Raw genomic sequence first — 19249 nt, forward strand, 5'->3', positions numbered from 1 at the left:
CACACACATAAACACACACAAACACACACACACACATACACACACACATAAACCCACACAAACACACACACACACAAACACACACATAAACACACACATAAACACACACAACACACACACACACACACAAATACACACATAAACACACACACATAAACACATACATAAACCCACAAACACACACATACACACACACACATAAACACACACATGAACGCACACATAAACACACACATAAACCCACACAAACACACACAAACAACACACACACACACACACACACATAAACACACACACAAATACACACATAAAACACACATAAACCCACACAAACACACACACATACACACACATAAACAGACACCTAAACCCACATAAGCACACACATAAACCCACACAAACACACACATAAACACACACACATAAACAGACACCTAAACCCACATAAGCACACACATAAACCCACACACATAAACAGACACCTAAACCCACATAAGCACACACATAAACCCACACAAACACACACATACACACACATAAACACACACACATAAACAGACACATAAACCCACATAAGCACACACATAAAGGTTCACTTCTGTATTATTAATTTTGCACATTTATTTTTTCCACTCTGGACGTACCAAAACCTCTAAACAGTTCATCAAAATTCATCAGCCCCTAGAAACACCTGGTCTCCTCTACCCATCCAAAACCACCCATCTTCTTCTAAGCCCACTCACCATCCCCTTCTCCACCCTTCTACACCTCTACCCATCCCTTTCTCATCACCTTCCATGACACCAGCATCTCACCTTCTGGTCGGCCCTGAGCTGCAGCTGCATCAGTTTGACCTCCATGCCCTTGTTGAGTTCTCTGAACTTCTCCACCGAGCGAGCCTCTGCCTTCAGCTTCAGCAGCTCCCTCCTGGCAGCCCGCCGCCTCACACAACACTGCATCAACACTATGGCGGCCCTCACCCTCCTGTAAGTTAGGCGGGCCAGCCAGCCACGCACTGCAGACTGGAGCAACACCGCAGCCCGCTCTGCCACCACCTGGGGAGGGAGAGGATAGAAGGGATGCATTATATTATTGCACACAATTATGATTAAGGACACTGAGTGTACAAAACATTAAGAACACCTCCTCTTTCCATGACATAGACTGACAAGGTGAATCCAGGTGAAAGGTATGATCCCTTATTGATGTCACCTGTTAAATACACTTCAATCAGTGTAGATGAAGGAGAGGAGACAGGTTAAAGAAGGATTTTTAAGCCTTGAGGCAAGGATTGTGTGTGTGTGTGCCATTCAGAGGGTATGGTAGTAGGTGCCAGTCAAGTAGTAGGTAGTGTCAAGGACTGCAAAGCTGATGGGTATTTCACGCTCAACAGTTTCCCGTGTGTACCAGGAATGGTCCGCCACCCAAAGGACATCCAGTTAATTTAACACAACTGTTGGAAGCACTGGAGTCAACATGGGCCAGCATCCCTGTGGAATGAGAGAGAGTCCATGCCACAATGTATTGAGGCTGTTCTGAGGGCAAAAGGGGACGCAACTCAATATTAGGAAGGTGTTCCTGTACACTCAGTGTATCAGGATAGTCTAGAATCTGGATCTGATATGACTGAGGAATAGTTCCTGGGGCTGGAGCCCTGCCTTGACTTATCTCTGGAGGTTCAAGTTATCACATGTATGAAATGCATTTTATATTTAAGCTGTAAATAAATACATTAGATGCTCTGATAAAAGATTCTGGGGCCTTCGTGCCAGCGTTTCCTCACCCGTCTGTATTGGCGTCGTGCCTGCGAGCCCCTGGTGAAAGCCTGGATGGTGACGGTGGCCTCGCGGATCATCAGAAACATCTGTCTTATCGCCACCATACGGTATGTCTTCTGGATGATCAGCGCTGCCTTGGTGTAGCGCAGAAGGTCTGCCAGCCTAGATCACACAGAACAGAACAGTCGCTTAAATAGTTGGACAAATGTAGGTAGCCTACTGCTGAGACACACTGTACTACATGACAGTATGAAGAGTAAAGCAGATTGACGTGCTGTTGTGTCACATAGTCAGTCATTCTGCTCTCACCGCCTAGCCAGGGCTCCTCTTGTGTATCTCTGGATGGTGAGTGTTGCCCAGCGTGTCTTGATGTATCGCCTGCGGCCCAGCCAGCCTCTGACCCAGCTCTGGATGATCACCCCGGCCGCCCTCAGTCTCTCTGCCCTCAGCCTCTCCAGCAGAGCCACCTGCCCAGCACGGAAGAACACCTTGGTCTTCCCAAAGCAATACTGCTCCGGGTCTGGAATGAGCTCCGGCAGGGCCCTCTGGCACGACGCCTGAATCTGTTCCTGAGTCTGAACCCCACCCCCACGCAGCAGCACCCGGTACCGGCTGAAGAACTCTGCATAAGTCCACCTGGAACCAAGATGGTGGAAGGAAGAGAGGGACACATTTTCACAGAGTGAGTACAAATAGTCTTGAGATCTTTAATTGTGCGTTTTTCATAAGTGTTGGTGGCTACAGGACAGATACAGTGTTCTGCATCTGTGAAATAACATGTGATGGGTTTATCTGTGAAATAACATGTGATGGGTTTATCTGTGAAATAACTCTGCTACTATGTATTCGTTTTCTGTGCATGTGATGGGTTTATCTGTGAAATAACTCTGCTACTATGTATTCGTTTTCTGTGCATGTGATGGGTTTATCTGTGAAATAACTCTGCTACTATGTATTCGTTTTCTGTGCATGTGATGGGTTTATCTGTGAATATTCCAGAGGTGAAGCTGATGTTAAATGTGCTGTGTACCTGGATGGGTAGCCTGCAGCACTGATGCGTATGGTCTCTAGCACCCCACAGGCTCGCAGCTGCTGGACGGCCCTTTTAGGGTCAAACCTGAGAGGGGAAATCTGCTTAACACGCTGCACACACACACACAACCCCCTACTGACAATATTGATATTATACACACAACGCAACACATAATACACACTGCACACCCAACAAACACAGATAACATACTGTTTATCATACTACACACACACACCTCTCTCCACATAATACACACATTATACACACTGTTTAACACACCGCACACACATGCCTCCCCCACCACAAACACACACACATGGCAGGAGCACAGGGGTCTGACTCACATAAAAGGCTCTTTGAGGTCATTGGGCTTAATACAGCGGATGTAGTGGGGGGTGGTGCTGTTCAGAGTGTCCATCAGCAGCTGCAGAGACTGACGGAACTGTTTGAGGAAACATGGAGGAACACACAAACTCACACTCCTGTCCTACAGTCCATAGAACATACAACAACATGCAACGAGCCATGGATGAAGTAATACAGACATTATTACTTCAAACAAATATATTCTGTCAACTGTTAAAAGCTGGACACGAATGGTGTTGCTTGGCCACAGCAGGGGGAGGCATACAGTACCTGGAAGCCCACAGTGAGTTTGTGTTCCCGCTGAGCTCTCATCCCAGGGCCAGAGCGCAGACTGCCATTGGACAAAGAGGACTTCCCCTCTGAGAGGGACAGACTGCCCCCTACTGGCTTCTGCTGGAACAGCTCAGACACCAGCTCAGACTGACGGAGAGACAGGCAGACAGGGTTACAGTATGTTAATAAGGCCTCATCTCTCCCTCTACTGTCCTCCATTTCACCCTAGGATCTTGATCTCAGCCTAGATTTCACCCCAGTCCGACAAAAGTGGACAGCTGAAATCTGGTTCCTCAGAGAGCCTCCCTCAAATTCCTCTACTCTTCAGATGCACTCAAAACTGACAGGGAGGTAAGAAAAGTGAGCCAAGACTTCTGACAGGGGAAGCTGCAGATCATCACTGTGTGAATGCAGACCATCAGAGTTGTAATTTAAAACATTGACAGGTGATACCTGACTGGCTCTTAGGATGTTGATGGGTTCCTCAAAAACTGTATCCCGGTTCTTGTCTAAAAACCCATCACATTCATATTGGACCTGACAAACAAAATAAAAAAGTTTAAGTCAAATACTTTACAGCAACCAGCACATTCTGCAAACAGGTCAAACTGAGGCATCTAATAAACTCTGGCTAATATAACTAGCTCACCATGTCAGCAAAGTGCAGGATGATGAAGGCAGTGTTGGACATTCGAGGTTTGCGGAAGTGTGGACTGGGGTTGTTACTCTGATGCTGATCATACAGCTTCCTAGCCCAGCTCTCCTCTGAACCTTTGGGCATCTGATCAAGGAAACAGACACCATGGGAGGTAAGATTTTTCTGGATCAATGTACATTTGATCAATCTTCTGTTTTTTATATAAATACTTTGAAGTTTGACTTTTAGTAGGAGGAAAACATTTCTGGCAGGACTTGCTGGGGATTGTTGGGGATCAAATCCATCACAAGGCGTTCATGGCTTGTCAGTGCACTCAGTGATGATTTAGATGCACAGCATATCCTGAGTACATGTACTTATTGTATTTCAAACCGGTTTGGACACATGAACACAAACCAGACACAACACAATGTGGTCTTGATAGAAACCAGGACTGTGACTGACTGACCCTGCACTCCTCATCCAGCAGGTCGAGCAGGCCCAGCTGTCCCTCGATGAGAGCGATGCACGGCTGGTTATCACTGAACTCTATCCTGCTCCACAGCAGCTCCTCACGGACATACTCCTCCTGCTCCAACTGGAACACGTGCTGCATGAGTGAGGGGAGGAGAGGGAGACCAAGGGTTACCGAGGGGACATGAGGATAACACGTTTATGGACACAGACTCACATTCATATTGATGTCCAACCCCCCACACACACTTGGTGACTCACCCTGTTGAATTGCTGCTGCAATTTCTCATTGGCGTAATTTATACAGAACTGTTCAAAACTGTTCCTTTCAAATGTCTCAAACCTGCCAAAGAGAAATGGACAAAAAGGGAAATCAACATGTTAATAATGTGTTGTTGCTACAGTCATTACAGTAATTACAGGTATAACAACAATTTCATCTAAGGTGTGACCCCCTGCCCTTTCTACTCACCCATAGATGTCCAGCACCCCAATAAATGACTTGGGCTTCTCGCTCTGGGCTCGGAGGGCTGAGTTGAGCCGGGTCACTGTCCAGGTGAACAGCTGACCGTACACATGCTTGGCCAGGGCATCCCGGGCCTCTAGGGACTGCTGACCAGGCATGGGCTTGACCAGCATCTCTCCCCCTACTGTCAGCCTGCGGTGGCACAGCCAGTGGGCCATCTGGGTCCTCTCCACCCCCAGCAGCTTGGAGAACACCGACAGGGAACGCTCCTCCCCCTGGTTATGGAATATTTTAACGAATTATGTGAGAGTTTTAGGGGAATACTGAACAAAAATGTAAGAAAAAACAAAAAATCTTACATCAATGTAACTTCGATCACCACCTCTCCCACTGGCCTGGATGTTGACATTGCCCAGGTGCAGAACAGCTGCAAGGATCCTGAAGAGCTCCATCTGCTGGTCCGGAGGCACACCTGGAGGAGTACACACAACACCGGCATGTTCAAACTGCATACCACTACAGTCAGAGTAAACATGTTAGCATAGACGTGTTTAATGTAGAAGCTGTATACCTAGAATGGTGAAAGCATTGCGAGTGCGCTCCAGATCTACTACATCATCAGTGCCTGGGATCTGCATGGAATCTTCCCCTCCTTGGTTCGTGTAGCGGAACGTTTCCGCACCACCTACAGAAACACACATCAAAACACGTAATGAACACATTCTGAAATACACGGCTAGACCCATTGACGTTCATTTGTTCCCTGCTGTTGACGTTGTAATAAGTTCCTGAATACACTGTGGTCCAGTCTCACCCAGTTTGAGGACTCTCATCTCTGGCAGGTCTCTAGAAGCACACAGCTGGTAGAAGATGTGGTAGTTTCTCTCCTGTGACGCCTGGAAGACGACTCGAGACTTCTCCAGCAGATACGTCCTCATGTTGGCCCCAATGATGTCCCCCTTCCGTCCGAAGCCGATCTCAATGTACTTCCCAAACCGGCTACTGTTGTCATTGCGTGTAGTCTTAGCATTCCCAATGGACTAAAGAGTAAAGGAAAGAATTACAAATACGATACATTACACTGTTTTAGCTATTACCTTTACAACTGAATACTGATATAATACAGTACTCATTTTCTATATGCAAAATACATGCTTTTTCCAAAATCACACTCTTCAACAAAAAAAATGTGAGTGAACCGCATTGCAGGTTAAGAGAACTCATTCACCCACATGTCAGTACCTCCATGATAGGGTTGGAGGCCAGTACTCTCTCCTCCACACTGGTCTGCTGGGCTGCTCCCCCCACCACAGCAAAGTAGCGCATGGTGAACTTAGCCGAGACTGTTTTCCCTGCTCCAGATTCCCCACTGATTATAATGGACTGGTTCTTCTCCTCCCTGCACACATAGACAACTACCCTCTTAATAATCTTGTCATGTACAGAGCTATTTGTCACACAGGGCAACTAAAGAGATCCGATCAAAGGCTCTCTCGTGTCACTGCTATTTTGTCTGTATAGAGCTCTTTACAAAGAACAGCAACCCTGGCTCAACCCCCCCAAGGAGCAGGCAAAAGGACAGTGTTTTGAGGTAACAAAGGGCATATAAAATGGAGACCAAAGACTAGGGTGACCCCTGGCCTTTAACCCCTGACCTGGTCATGGTGCGGTAGGCCTCTTCTGCCACAGAGAAGATGTGAGGCTCCATGTCAGCCATGTCCTGCCCACTGTAGGCATCGATCACTTCCTCTCCATAGATGGGCAGCTGGTCATATGGGTTGAGGGCCACCAACACAATCCCTGGAATGAGCAGTTGGTGTGAATGACCAATGGTTTAAAGTACTTGAGTAAAAATACATTAAAGTATTATTTAAGTACTTTACTACCTATATTTTTGACAACTTTTACATTTAGTCCACTACATTGTATAATGTACTTTTTACTCCAGACATTTCCATGACAACCAAAAGTACTAGTTACATTTTGAATGCTTAGAAGGACTGGAAAATGGTCCAATTCAGACACGTATCAAGAGAACATCCCTGGTCATCCCTACTGCCTCTGATCTGGCGGACTCACTAAACAGAGAACATCCCTGGTCATCCCTACTGCCTCTGATCTGGCGGACTCACTAAACACACATGCTTTGTTTGTAAATTATGTTGGAGTGTTGGAGCGTGCTCCTGGCTGTCCGTAAATAAAAAAAACAAGATTGGGCTGTTTGTTTTGCTTAATATTAGGAATTTGAAATTATTTAAACTTTTACTTTTGATACTTAAGTATATTTTTGCAATTACATTTACTTTTGATTCTTAAGTATATTTATAACCAAATACTTTTAGACTTTCACTCAAGTAGTATTTTATTGGGCGATTTTCACTTTTACTTGAGTCATTTTCTATTAAGTTATCTTTACTTTTACTCAAGTATGACAATTGGGTACTTTTTCCACCACTGTGAATGACAGTGTTATTAATCGAATAAAAGGAATCTGTAAGAATACAAGATATTATTATTTTTCCTGTGACTTTTTATATATCAAAACTACTTTGATTATTGTTTATGTTTGCAACATATCACAGCAATCACATAAGATGTGTTCTCAGGTTAATGTTTATTTAGCATCTTATGGAGAACCAATTTGTATGAAGCCAAAGAGAGGAGGCCATGTCCCTGTGAACTTTACACCTAGTAAAGATTATGTGGCCATGAGGCCATAATCATAAAAGCAGGAGCACACAGGAGCGGCATATATGTCCACTGGCAAAACAGCATCTGAAGAAAGACCTCCACCCTTGATCTCTTTCTGTCTCTCTCTCCATCTCTCTCAACCTATTCCTCTCTCTGTCTCTCCATCATATTTCCTCTCTCCCCCTCTCTCTGTTCCTTACCACAGTAGGTGTAGATGCTGCTGTAGTCCAGGAATCGGACTCTCAGGTTGTGTAGAACAGCAGGCTCGTGCAGGAAGCTGAGAGCAGTGAGGTCATTCTCCCCCTCCAGAATATCAGGGTTCGCCAGAGGGGGGAGGCCAGAGGGTGACGCAACTGGGTACTGCACCTCCTAGAGGGGTGGCACATTAAATATTTGTCATTATCAAATGCTTATCCAAGAGTGACTAACAATACATCTACAGTATGCCAGCTGTTGACTGTGTATGAGTGTGTCACCCTGCCATCGCTGATCTGCAGCACCACATTCTCATCTCCAAGGTTGTAGTCCTTGAGGAGCTTGGCTGATACCCACACTGCCTCTGGGTCAGGTACCCACACACTGGCACCCTGTTATAGAAATAAACGTTATCACAAACGTTGAGCTCCTTGAAGAAACCCAGTGAAAAGTAAGCATGCATTGAGGGGGATTTCCTGTACTAATGACCAACACCCTTGGCTGTATCACTTTCACACCAGGTGGACAGGCCCAACTGCCAGTTGCCCAAAAACACAGCTGTAGAGGATAGTATTACATCACACAGGACACTATCTGTTCTACTACTCTACAGTCTGTCATTACTCTGTGTGCCTTTTACTGTTACACTGCCAGGTCCCACCCAAGCAAGACATTTGTCGTCCATCAGCATAAAACACACTAAATGTCGTTAAGAATTAACGTCCGTCATCCCTCTCTGTCTCATCTTGGATTACTCATTATGTTCTCGCAGATCTATCCCAACACACAACACTTCCTGTGCAATATGATATTGTGTGTGTCATTGCTAGAAGAGTCTAGTTCCTTGGGCATTTAAAGCATTTCCAGTTATTACATCTCTATTACTATATTATGCCGTCGTGATACATACATAAGGTAGCCAGCAGGTAGCCTAGTGGTTCAGAGCGTTAGGCCACTAACTGAAAGGTTGCTGTTTGAATCCCAGAGCCAACTAGAATAAAACAAATCCCAGGTCCAACTAGAACAATCTGTCAATGTGCCTACCTTTGGGCAAGGTACTTAACCCTCTGGATATAACTATGACTTCGTTGAAAATAAACTGTCAAAAAAGAAGTCTACTCCGCTATTCAGACATACAGGCGTAAACACTTACCTTGGCGTACAACTCCATAGTTCCAATCATAATCTTTTCCAGATATGAACCCTCTACCTGCAAAAACCCTGACCAATTTCAGAAGGGGTCTCCTAAATGACTCAAAAAGGCAACAAGGGTATCCTCTCCGAGATAGTTGGTGTCCTCCTCCCCTATGAATGTGTTCAAGCACCACTCTGTCCCTTTGCACTTTGTTCTGTTTGACACTGACATGAAAACCCCTGAGAGGCAGCAGTCAGGTTAACTGTTAATCTCAAGGAGGTGATTGAGATGGAAGGATTTACAAGCACTTCTCTTCTACGGTCTCATTCACAGCAGCAGTTAGCCTCAAGCTGTGGTGGCCTTCTCAGCACTGTTAAACACATGTAGTATTCAGAAGATACAAGACAAGGCAGTGCCAAGTATGGTTCATCAAAATAGAGGCAAAAACTGACAATGGAAAAATGAAACCGTATTCTGTTGATATACCGATACATTTTACTCAGTAACATAAAATTCAGTTCAGCCTGCTGATGTTGGATAGGGAGCTTGACAATTGAGCTTGACAATTGAAACATACAAACTTTGAGAAATGTGGGTATATGTACAAAGCGCAATGAATTTTCTCAACACAGAATCTTTGGGCTGGATTTAATCTACATTGTGGAAAATCCACACTATAACTCAATTGTTTTGTTCTTACAAATTTTAAACAAATCAAATCTTTATTTAACTAGGCAAGTCAGTTAATAACAAATTCTTAATTTACAATGAAGGCCGACTGGGGTTAGGTGGGCTCACTGCCTTGTCCAGGGGCAGAACGACAGATTTTTACCATGACAGCTCGGGGATTCGATCCAGCAACCTTTCTGTTACTGGCCCAACGCTCCAACCACTAGGCTACCTGCCACCCCCTCTAACCACTGGGCTACCTGCCACCCCCTCTAACCACTGGGCTACCTGCCACCCCCTCTAACCACTGGGCTACCTGCCACCCCCTCTAACCACTGGGCTACCTGCCACCCCCTCTAACCACTGGGCTACCTGCCACCCCCTCTAACCACTGGGCTACCTGCCACCCCCTCTAACCACTAGGCTACCTGCCACCCCTCTAACCACTGGGCTACCTGCCACCCCCTCTAACCACTAGGCTAGCTGCCACCCCCTCTAACCACTAGGCTAGCTGCCACCCCCTCTAACCACTAGGCTACCTGCCACCCCCTCTAACCACTAGGCTACCTGCCACCCCCTCTAACCACTAGGCTACCTGCCACCCCAAAAAGGCATTTCAAAGACTGCATTCACATTAAACGCTGCATATGTCAACGGAATGTCAAAAAAATGACCTTTAAATTTAACACCGATCTTCCACGATACAGATTGAGTCCAGCCCTTAATCTTTAGTCAAACAAAATCTGCTTAGTTTACTCTGTCTGGCACCCAGTGCACAAGATAATGGAGGCAGCAAGTGTTGTGATGGCTATGACCCATTATTGGAAACATTTTAAAAAGCATGGCCATGGGGACAAACATGCATTGGCTAGAAACAGCAACGTTAAACCAACAACTTCAGTGAGCAATGAGTGTTAAAATGAATAAAAATCGACACAATGCAGGAGAGAAGGGTCCAAGTCACTTCTAGTACCCATTTTAACCATGTACAGTATGACTTCACTCATAACTCAGAGTCATGTGGAAACATCACTAGCTATTGAGAAGCTGGATATGATGCTATAACAAAATAACTACAGTAGAATACTGCAAGACTTTCACATGCACTATCTTTGGTCAATACTTGGTAAGGGGTTTGAATGGACTACATTACAATGACAAGAATATATCCTTGAGAACACAATTCAATCATTTTTCACTAATTCTCCATCCTGTGACTCATGCTTTAGAGTGCATCATTTGGGTAAATAGATTGTTCCCTCATCAAAGCCTCTCTCACATAGCCCTGTAAACTGAACCAAAGTACCCCTACACTATGGTCCATCGAGCCCCATGGAGTGCATTAGAAACCCAGAGAGAAAAACAGCATTCGCTACTAATTGAAAAACTCCAAATACATTTAAAAAGTAGTTTTTTTGTTTGTTTTGTGTGTGTGTATGTGGGGGGGGAGGGGGGTTGATATGATTGTCACAACATACATCTCACATTCAGAAAATCCATACGTCTTGTAAAAAATAAAACTACATCATTGAACACTGAATTTGTCATAATGTATGTAAATCGCTCTCCTCTCACTCTTCACTGTCAAAAAGTTATTGGATGATCTCTTTTTCAAATGAAAGATTATTAGCTCAATTATTTGATTCAGAATGGCTTGGTCCAAGTCCTTTCTTAGCACTGGAGCCAGAAGAGCCCAACCAGCGGGCGAGGTGGGCAGTGGGTAGGTAAAGCTTCAGAGGGGTAGTAGGTGGAAAGTGGGCAGTTCTTTTGGTTGGATTGGTACAGGTTTCATGGTCCTGTGATAAGGTGGTGAAAGACCCATCCAAACTACTCTAACTCCCCATCACCCTGGAAGAGAGGAAGAGATTTGTTGAAACAGCAAAACAAATAGACAGTAAATGATATTAGAAACGTGTCATCCCTTGGGGGGCATGCTTTGCAGCTCTTAAATTAAAATACTGACATCTATTGAGAAACTGTGGGAAACCATCAATGTTGTACAAGCCTGAACAATGTAATTCCAACAAAAGGAGGCCGTCAGCTAACCTTAAAGGTCCTTTAAACCAAATAGTGTCTGTTCCAGGTGAGTAGGTATCAAAATGAGAATACTGGAAGCGATAGACACACACACACACACTGTAAAATAAAATAAGAGGAATACATTCAAAACTGAGGCTTAAATACACAAAATAGAGGTTTTATTGGGCATTGTGATTTTTCATTGTGCAGAAAAGTGCGGAATTTAAAACGTTTCGGCATCAAGACATCAGTGTCAAACCTCTATATTGAAGCCTCTGTTTTGGATTTATTTCTCTTTTGACAGTGTACGAGTCTCCACCTCTCCCAACAATACTGACACCTTTGAACAGTAGCCTACCTCTGCTATACAGTCTCCATGTCGTCGTTGTCCTCCTCGAGTGAGTCGCCCTCGCTGGCTGCTTCCTCCACATGAGCCAACATGTCCGCCATTAGAGCCTCCTCCAGCTTCTTCCTCACACTGTACACCAGCTCCTCCTGCTTCCTGCACTCACCATGAGCAGATAACGCAACACACCAAAACATTTAGAGATATGGACTGAGATGAAAATAGCAAGGGAAAATCAGCATTGTGTCATAATGTTCAAATACAATTCCATTAATGTATTCAGTTATTGAATTTATACATTCATTAAATGACTTCATAAATTCACAGATGCCATTACTTTCGGCACTGATAGGACTCCATGGATAGAGTGTACAGTCCTGTGTGTAGCCTACCTGATGTCCTCGTCAGTGACAATGAAGGCCTTGCACAGGGGCTGCGATGTGTTGAGCCACACCCCCGGGTTCTTCTCCACGGCTGCAGACAGCTGACCGGTGATGGGGGCTGCACTAGTGTGCAGGGCGCTGGCTATCGCTGACAGTAGAGTCTTGTCTGTACATCCAGGTCCAACTCCTGTAGGACAGACAGGTGTTCACAATCCCAGTAGCGAGAAGTCATTCAAAAAATAACAGGATATGGGGATCATACTTGGCCCACTCTCTTACATTTACATTTCATTCATTTAGCAGACACTCTTATCCGACTTAAGTGCATACATTTTCATACTTTTCCCCCGTACTGGTCCCCTGTCGGAATCAAACCCACAAACCTGGGATTGCAAGCGCCTTGCTCTACAACTGAGCCACACAGGACCCCAGTTGGTAGAGCATAGCCACTCAGGACTCTTACCTTGAAGACCTTTAGGCAGGTCCATTGTCTTCACTAGCTCCTCTGCGATGTCAAAGGCATCGAGACCACCAAGCTTCTTCTCCCAGAAAAGCTGTCAAATTTATTTAAAAAATATATATATAAAAAAAAAATACAAATGGATTTAGATTTGGTCTCAATAGTCAAAATTATCTTCAGGAATAAAAGCATATAACTCAATGTAACTGTAGGTTACATTAAACAGCAGACAGGCTGTGTTTACCTGTCTCGGCTGGTCGACGGCTTTCTGTGGATCTGTCTTGACTTTGTTGCTGGGGTGGTTGGTAACCTTGGTGACAGGTTGCTTAAAGATGGAAGCAGTCTGTCTGACGGGGAGTGATGTGTTCAGGTCTGGCTTGCCCTTGAAGACACACAAAGAAACATTAGCCAACAGTGACAACCAACACGATGTTGCCACAGTGCTGTTCCTGAAATACTAGATAATATTAGATATGTGGGTTATCCTTCGCACCTGGGAGAAAAGTCTTGAAACACGTTATTCTGCCTTCTTTGGATTGACAGCGAATAAGGGTGCAGTCATTGAGAAGTTTGTCCAAAGTGTCGAGAAATATTACTTCAGAAGACAACCCTCTCACCTTGGTCTGATTGTTGTTGTTGTCATAGCGCAGTCTCTGCCTGTTCTTGTTCAGTTTACTCATGAGCATCTTCCCTGTGCGGAAGTCGAAGGAGCTGAGGTCCATCTGGTTGCCAAGGTAACGAGCCAGCTGAGGCTTGCTCCGAAACTTCTTCCCGGTTGGACTAGGTGTGGGGGGGAGACGGACAACAGACCACAGTGTGAGGATATGGACAACTGACCAGGGGATAGCAAGAGGGGAAAAGTAGAGAGATGGATACAGGTAACTGACAAAATAATGGAAATACTTGAGTAAATGAGGGATACAAAGTATATTGAAAGCAGGTGCTTCCATACAGGTGTGGTTCTTGAGTTAATTAAGCAATTAACATCCCATAATGCTTAGGGTCATGTATAAAACGGTTGGACAGGCCATTATTTTGGCTACCATGGATATGCCCCCATAGGATGACAATGCCCCCATCCACAGGGCACTCAATGGTTTGATGAGCATAAAAACGATTTAAGCCATATGCCATGGCAGTCTCAGTCACCAGAACTGAACCCAATTGAACACTTATGGGAGATTCTAGAGCAACGCCCGAGACAGCATTTTCCACCATCGTCAACAAAACACCAAATGTGCTATTTATTGTGGAAGAATGGTATCGCGTCGCTCCAATAGAGGTCCAGGCACATAGAATCTATGCCATAGTGCATTGAAGTGGTTCTGAATCATGGTGGCCCCATGAAGACAATTTATGTTCCGGTTTCCTTTATTTTGGCAGTTACCTGTAGATCAGGAAAGCTGCAAACAGACAGACACGCAGACTCTGCAACAAACACGTTTTAAGCTGAACAAAAACAAACTGGAGACATGAAGAGTAGATGTAAAACAAGAGATCATGCAAGAACCAACACAGCCAAGGATTTACTATTCACAGATTATTCATATGGAATTCATGTGTAAACAGTGAGTCTGCATGAGCATTTATTTAACAAAACAATTGACAAATTTTATGTGTAATTGTATAATAAACTATTTAAGCAGTAGGATACATGTTAATGTATATTCCCAAATGTATAACCAATTCGCCATTAAATGTATACAATAGTTTCAGATAAATGACCTTACTAACATGTTCCAGGAGTTGCAGTGTAGGGATAAACTATTGGGATACAATGTAACTTGGCAATAGTTTCAGATAAATGACCTTACTAACATGTTCCAGGAGTTGCAGTGTAGGGATAAACTATTGGGATACGATGTAACTGGGCAATCGAGAGCGATAAATGTTGCAACATTTCGAACGTTCGATTGGAAACATTGTTTCACATCAATTGTGTAGACCGGTCGCCTTCTACTGCCTAGTTAGTTAGTTGTTAGTTAGCCCATTTAATCTTGATCTTAATCCGTGGACAAAGGCGTTGATAAATCAGCAATAGAAATGCATACTCTGCTATAATAACAATGTATATCTCAAATACCTAGCCTATTGACGCACTGTTTATTTTTTATGCATTACGATTTTCTAAATCATTTAAAACTGTGTATGATTGACCAAACTATGGAAACATCCGTGCTTGCTGATAATTAATGCAAAAAATCTTGCACTTGCTTTCCATATCATAAATTCAGACACTTGAAAATAAGGTGCGTGCATCACACCACATACTCAAAATGCGGTATAAAGTAGCCTACCACAAACTATACAATCGACCCGCCTCCCCCGCTCCTCCTCACCTAGCCTAAAAAAATAACATGTGGTTTCATGTTTGTTCCTCTGTGGCTATTAAACAATCGACCAGTCGACTATTTAATAGTTAGTTCCTCTGGTCAAATAAAAATGATAAGGCTATTGTTAAGGACTTTAAATCAGGCTAGGCTATTTGTGATGCAATCATTCACATAACCTAACACTAGGTTGACAGGTTCTTAGGCCTACATAGGCTAAACATTGGTTACCGAGATCCTTATCCAACAATTATGTAGAACTACGCTATGAGAGGTGGCCTAGTTACCCTGATGCCACAAATAGAACAGTAATATCGGCTACTCCCCTCCCTGAATCTGTCTCCAGGTCACCCCCCTCCAAGTAAACCCAGAGCCCCAACCCCCTTGTAATACCGCCCGTAGACTACATTTGCATGAGAACACCCTCCTCTTTCTCAGTAACGTTACCTAAAATAATATACATCTCTTTTTCCCGCAGACAAACCGGACTTTCTGGTCACTTCTTCGATCTGCCAGCCCTTGGGGAGAGCCAAGCATGCCCACCTTTTCTTCTCCATGTTCTCCTGTGAAGTGTTCAGTGATTCTCTTTGCTAGCGTGTTTATATTTGGGGTTACATTTCGTGTTTTATACAACGACTCCGTCCATTAGTGACATAGGGCTCAAGCACTATTCATGGGATCTCCCTCCCGATTTATCGCAGCTCTTTGTCGAAGACTACAGCATATCACTCCGCCGTAACCTTTAGCCATATCACTGCCTGCCTCGAGAGGGAAATGAGGGCTACATCCGCAATACATTGGACCGTCGCCAACATTGCATTATTGAATCCTGAACCGATAAATCATTGATTTGACGAGCGCGGTAGCCTACGCGAACGCTCCAAAAGTAGAGCATTATAATATAGCCTATCCCCAAAATATGGATAGATTTCAAATATGATTTCACAACATCAACAAAGGAGATTATTCAGGCAAAAAGTTTCACATAGGTAAAATTCGAGAACGCCGTGAGTCATTTTGACCACGACAAAACTCACTTGTCATTCAGTCGTTTACATAATGCTTTTTTTATGAATGGACAAAGTAGGCAGGAGATTCATAGGTTGAGATGGCTACATGCATTACAATACTTGTTTGAAATATTCGGTATAAAACAAGTATCTATTTAGAGTTAAGAGTAGTAATTAGTCATCTCACGAATTCCTTACCAAACGAATTACTCGTCATATTTAGAAAAAAATGGATTGCTATTAAGAAAAGTTAAACTGCAACACCAATAAGTGTGTAACTAAATGTGGAATCCCTGAACACTACCTACAGTTCAATGGTTTGCGGATACACTCGAGACCACCGAAACACCTCCCACACGAGAACCTTTCATCGATGACAAAATAGTATTTTGCAACAATGCATTCCCAAAACAACACATTTAATGTCAAAGATAGTAATATAATATAGATGGGTATTACTTTGTGTAGGGTACTTACTCGTTTTTGTCCATCTCGCATAATACCTAGGTTTCTCCCTTTCGGTCTGTGTTAAATCCCTTCTCCCCTCCTTTCACTCCCCTCCCCCTTCAACGAGAGAAATGAAAGACATCCGCGCAAAAACAGAATCGCCCCCAGATTAAACCTGATTGTTAATAATGGATATCAATGGGGGTTTGAAACAAAGTCGCCCTGTGTGTTTCAAATAGTCAATGTATCCAACAAGAAACACAAGACAATGTATCCTTTATGATAGTAAACTGGAATGTGACATCTTTCTGCATCTTCAGAGCAGCCCACATGTGTACTATTTAGCAAGGAAGCGTAAAACGAGTCATTAAACTGCAACAGTGGTTGCTAATACCACTTTGTATTTCAGTTGGACAAAGTATCGAGTGTCAAATACATTTTTACAGACAATATTTTACAAATAACCAGTTTCTCTCAGTGACTGACTAACCAATTATTTGCAATTCCATTCAAATGGTTGCAGCATGTCCTTATTTGGAGGATATGTTGCCTTCTCTTATTTGATGCGGTGTGAACGTTAACTTCACTCCAGGAATGTTAAGCAAAATAAAACATATTTACAAAGCATTTTTAAACCAATTGAATTTATTGGTAAAATACTTCACGCATTAATAAATATTTTTGGGAACTTCTCAAAATAACTCACACAATCGTATCAACGAGTTTGCCACTCAAACGCTGCATTGTGTAGAATAATGACAAAGACAGTAATTAAATTACATTTATTGACATTAAATAACAAAACAGCATTCAAGCTAACATGACATCCTTTTGTGCAAACCCCTACAAGCTCTGTGTCGCGTCATCCCACTTTAGCCAAAGCAGAAAGAGCAAGCACTCCACCCATGCCCATCTCCAAGTCATAGTCCTGCAGACAGACACAAACACTCCAGTCATTAGCAGTAATATTACACAAATATAATTCTTTATTCATTAATTCGCTAGCATATCCTTAGGGGAAGACTGAAAATTGTAAATTGTTTTTAAAGTTGGAATCCACAGCAGAAACTGCGCTCCTGTTGCCACATGGGCCTTGTTACTGGGGTTTTATACTGTGTATTTAAATACTATTGTAAACAGCTCATTCTAATATTTCTACTACTGTACTTTGCATTTTAGTTACACTGTATATACACACAGCGTATATTTATTTATATAAACAGGATGCACCGGCTTGCCATAACAAAGGGGTTGAATACTTACTGACTTAAGACATTTCAGCTGTTCATTTTGTCAAAATGTCTAAAAACATGAATCCACTTTGACAGTATGGGGTATTGTGCGGAGGCCAGTAAAAACATTTTTTTTTTTAAAATTCAGGCTGTAACAAAATGTGGAAAAAGTCAAGGGGTGTGAATACTTCCTGAAGTCACTGTACATATTGATTGCATTTGGATAACACATATGGAATCATCTAGTAACCAAAAAAAACTGAATCAAAATGTATTTAACATTATTCAAAGCAGCCACCCTTTGCCTTAATGACAGCTTTGTACACTCTTGACCTTCTGTCAACCAGCTTCACCTGGAATGCTTTTCCAACAGTCTTGAAGGAGTTCCCACATATGCCGAGTACTTAATGGCTGCTTTCCCTTCACTCTGCGGTCCAACTCATCCCAAACCATCTCAATTGGGTTGCATGATTGTGGTCAGGTCATCTGATGCAGCACTCCATCACTCTCCTGCTTGGTAAAATATCCCTTACACAGCCTGGAGTTGTGTTTGGTCATTGTCCTGTTGAAAAACAAATGATAGTCCCACTAAGCACAAACCAGAAGGGATGGCGTATTGCTGCAGAACGCTGTGGTAGCCATGTTGGTTAATTAAGTATGCCTTGAATTCAAAATAAATCAATCAGACCGTGTCACCAGCAAAGCACCACCACACCATCTCCTCCTGCATGCTTTACAGTGGGAACCACATATGTGGAGATCATCAGTTCACCTACTCTGCGTCTCAAAGACACTGCGGTTGGAACCAGAAATCACAAATTTGTCTCATCAAACCAAAGTACAGAAAATTCCACCGGTCTAATGTCCATTGCTCATGTTTCTTGGCCCAAGCAAGTCTCTTGTTCTTATTAGTGTCCTTTAGTAGTGGTTTCTTTGCAGCAATTTGACCATGAAGGCCTGATTCATGCACTCTCCTCTGAACAGTTGATGTTGTGATGTGTCTGTTACGTCAACTCTGTGAAGCATTTATTTTGGCTGCAATGTCTAAGGCTGGTAACTCTAATGAACTTATCCTCTGCAGCAGAGGTAACTCTGGGTCTTCCATTCCTGTGGTGGTCCTCATGAAAACCAGTTTCATCATAGCGCTTGATGGTTTTTGCGACTGCACTTGAAGAAACGTTCAAAGTCCTTGACATTTCCCCCGAATTGACTGACCTTCATGTTTTAAAGTAATGATGGACTGTCGTTTCCCTTTGCTTATTTGAGCTGTTCTTGACCTAATATGAACTTGGTCTTTTACCAAAT

The 19249-nt window shown here is 43.4% G+C and overlaps 2 protein-coding genes across 4 annotated transcripts in view; both read right to left on the reverse strand.

Moving 5' to 3' along the window:
* Positions 1 to 9479, reverse strand: part of si:dkey-110c1.10 (unconventional myosin-Vb) — a 20369-nt gene extending 10890 nt beyond the window's left edge. Inside the window, exons 1-19 of the mRNA XM_029632471.2 lie at positions 9067 to 9479; positions 8195 to 8305; positions 7919 to 8087; positions 6683 to 6827; positions 6270 to 6426; positions 5842 to 6067; positions 5599 to 5712; positions 5387 to 5499; positions 5034 to 5302; positions 4823 to 4904; positions 4557 to 4697; positions 4100 to 4231; positions 3904 to 3987; positions 3448 to 3597; positions 3156 to 3253; positions 2809 to 2895; positions 2088 to 2414; positions 1784 to 1940; positions 816 to 1055 (exon numbers count right to left, since the gene is read on the reverse strand). Of these exons, the coding sequence (XP_029488331.2) occupies positions 816 to 1055; positions 1784 to 1940; positions 2088 to 2414; positions 2809 to 2895; positions 3156 to 3253; positions 3448 to 3597; positions 3904 to 3987; positions 4100 to 4231; positions 4557 to 4697; positions 4823 to 4904; positions 5034 to 5302; positions 5387 to 5499; positions 5599 to 5712; positions 5842 to 6067; positions 6270 to 6426; positions 6683 to 6827; positions 7919 to 8087; positions 8195 to 8305; positions 9067 to 9096 (2832 nt within the window). The 5' untranslated portion in view covers positions 9097 to 9479. The remainder of the gene's footprint in view (positions 1 to 815; positions 1056 to 1783; positions 1941 to 2087; positions 2415 to 2808; positions 2896 to 3155; positions 3254 to 3447; positions 3598 to 3903; positions 3988 to 4099; positions 4232 to 4556; positions 4698 to 4822; positions 4905 to 5033; positions 5303 to 5386; positions 5500 to 5598; positions 5713 to 5841; positions 6068 to 6269; positions 6427 to 6682; positions 6828 to 7918; positions 8088 to 8194; positions 8306 to 9066) is intronic.
* Positions 9480 to 9520: 41 nt separating this feature from the next.
* Positions 9521 to 16851, reverse strand: mbd3b (methyl-CpG binding domain protein 3b). 3 transcript variants are annotated; one of them, XM_029632487.2, is made up of 7 exons: positions 16743 to 16851; positions 13543 to 13705; positions 13170 to 13307; positions 12929 to 13019; positions 12475 to 12652; positions 12095 to 12238; positions 9521 to 11565 (listed from the first exon to the last, which is right to left on the reverse strand). In XM_029632487.2, exons 1-6 carry the CDS (start codon positions 16754 to 16756, stop codon positions 12100 to 12102), a joined length of 723 nt encoding a protein of 240 aa, XP_029488347.1. In that variant the 5' UTR covers positions 16757 to 16851; the 3' UTR covers positions 9521 to 11565; positions 12095 to 12099. The 3 variants fall into 3 exon arrangements, with proteins under 3 accessions (XP_029488347.1, XP_029488346.1, XP_029488348.1); XM_029632486.2 differs by lacking the exon at positions 16743 to 16851 and adding an exon at positions 15703 to 16188; XM_029632488.2 differs by lacking the exon at positions 16743 to 16851 and adding an exon at positions 15799 to 16185.
* Positions 16852 to 19249: the final 2398 nt, after the last annotated feature.

This window comes from Oncorhynchus nerka, linkage group LG24 (assembly GCF_034236695.1).
Source record: "Oncorhynchus nerka isolate Pitt River linkage group LG24, Oner_Uvic_2.0, whole genome shotgun sequence".
NCBI classification, from domain to species: Eukaryota; Metazoa; Chordata; class Actinopteri; order Salmoniformes; family Salmonidae; genus Oncorhynchus; species Oncorhynchus nerka.

Bases quoted from the DNA above. Each gene is read 5' to 3' on its own strand.
- mbd3b (XM_029632486.2), bottom strand. From the start codon at position 15,812: ATGGAGAAGAAAAGGTGGGCATGCTTGGCTCTCCCCAAGGGCTGGCAG. The intron at 13,020-13,169 runs GTAAACACAGCC...TAAATTTGACAG, and splicing joins CCGTCGACCAGCCGAGACAG to CTTTTCTGGGAGAAGAAGCT. The intron at 12,239-12,474 runs GTAGGCTACACA...TGGTGAGTGCAG, and splicing joins GTCACTGACGAGGACATCAG to GAAGCAGGAGGAGCTGGTGT.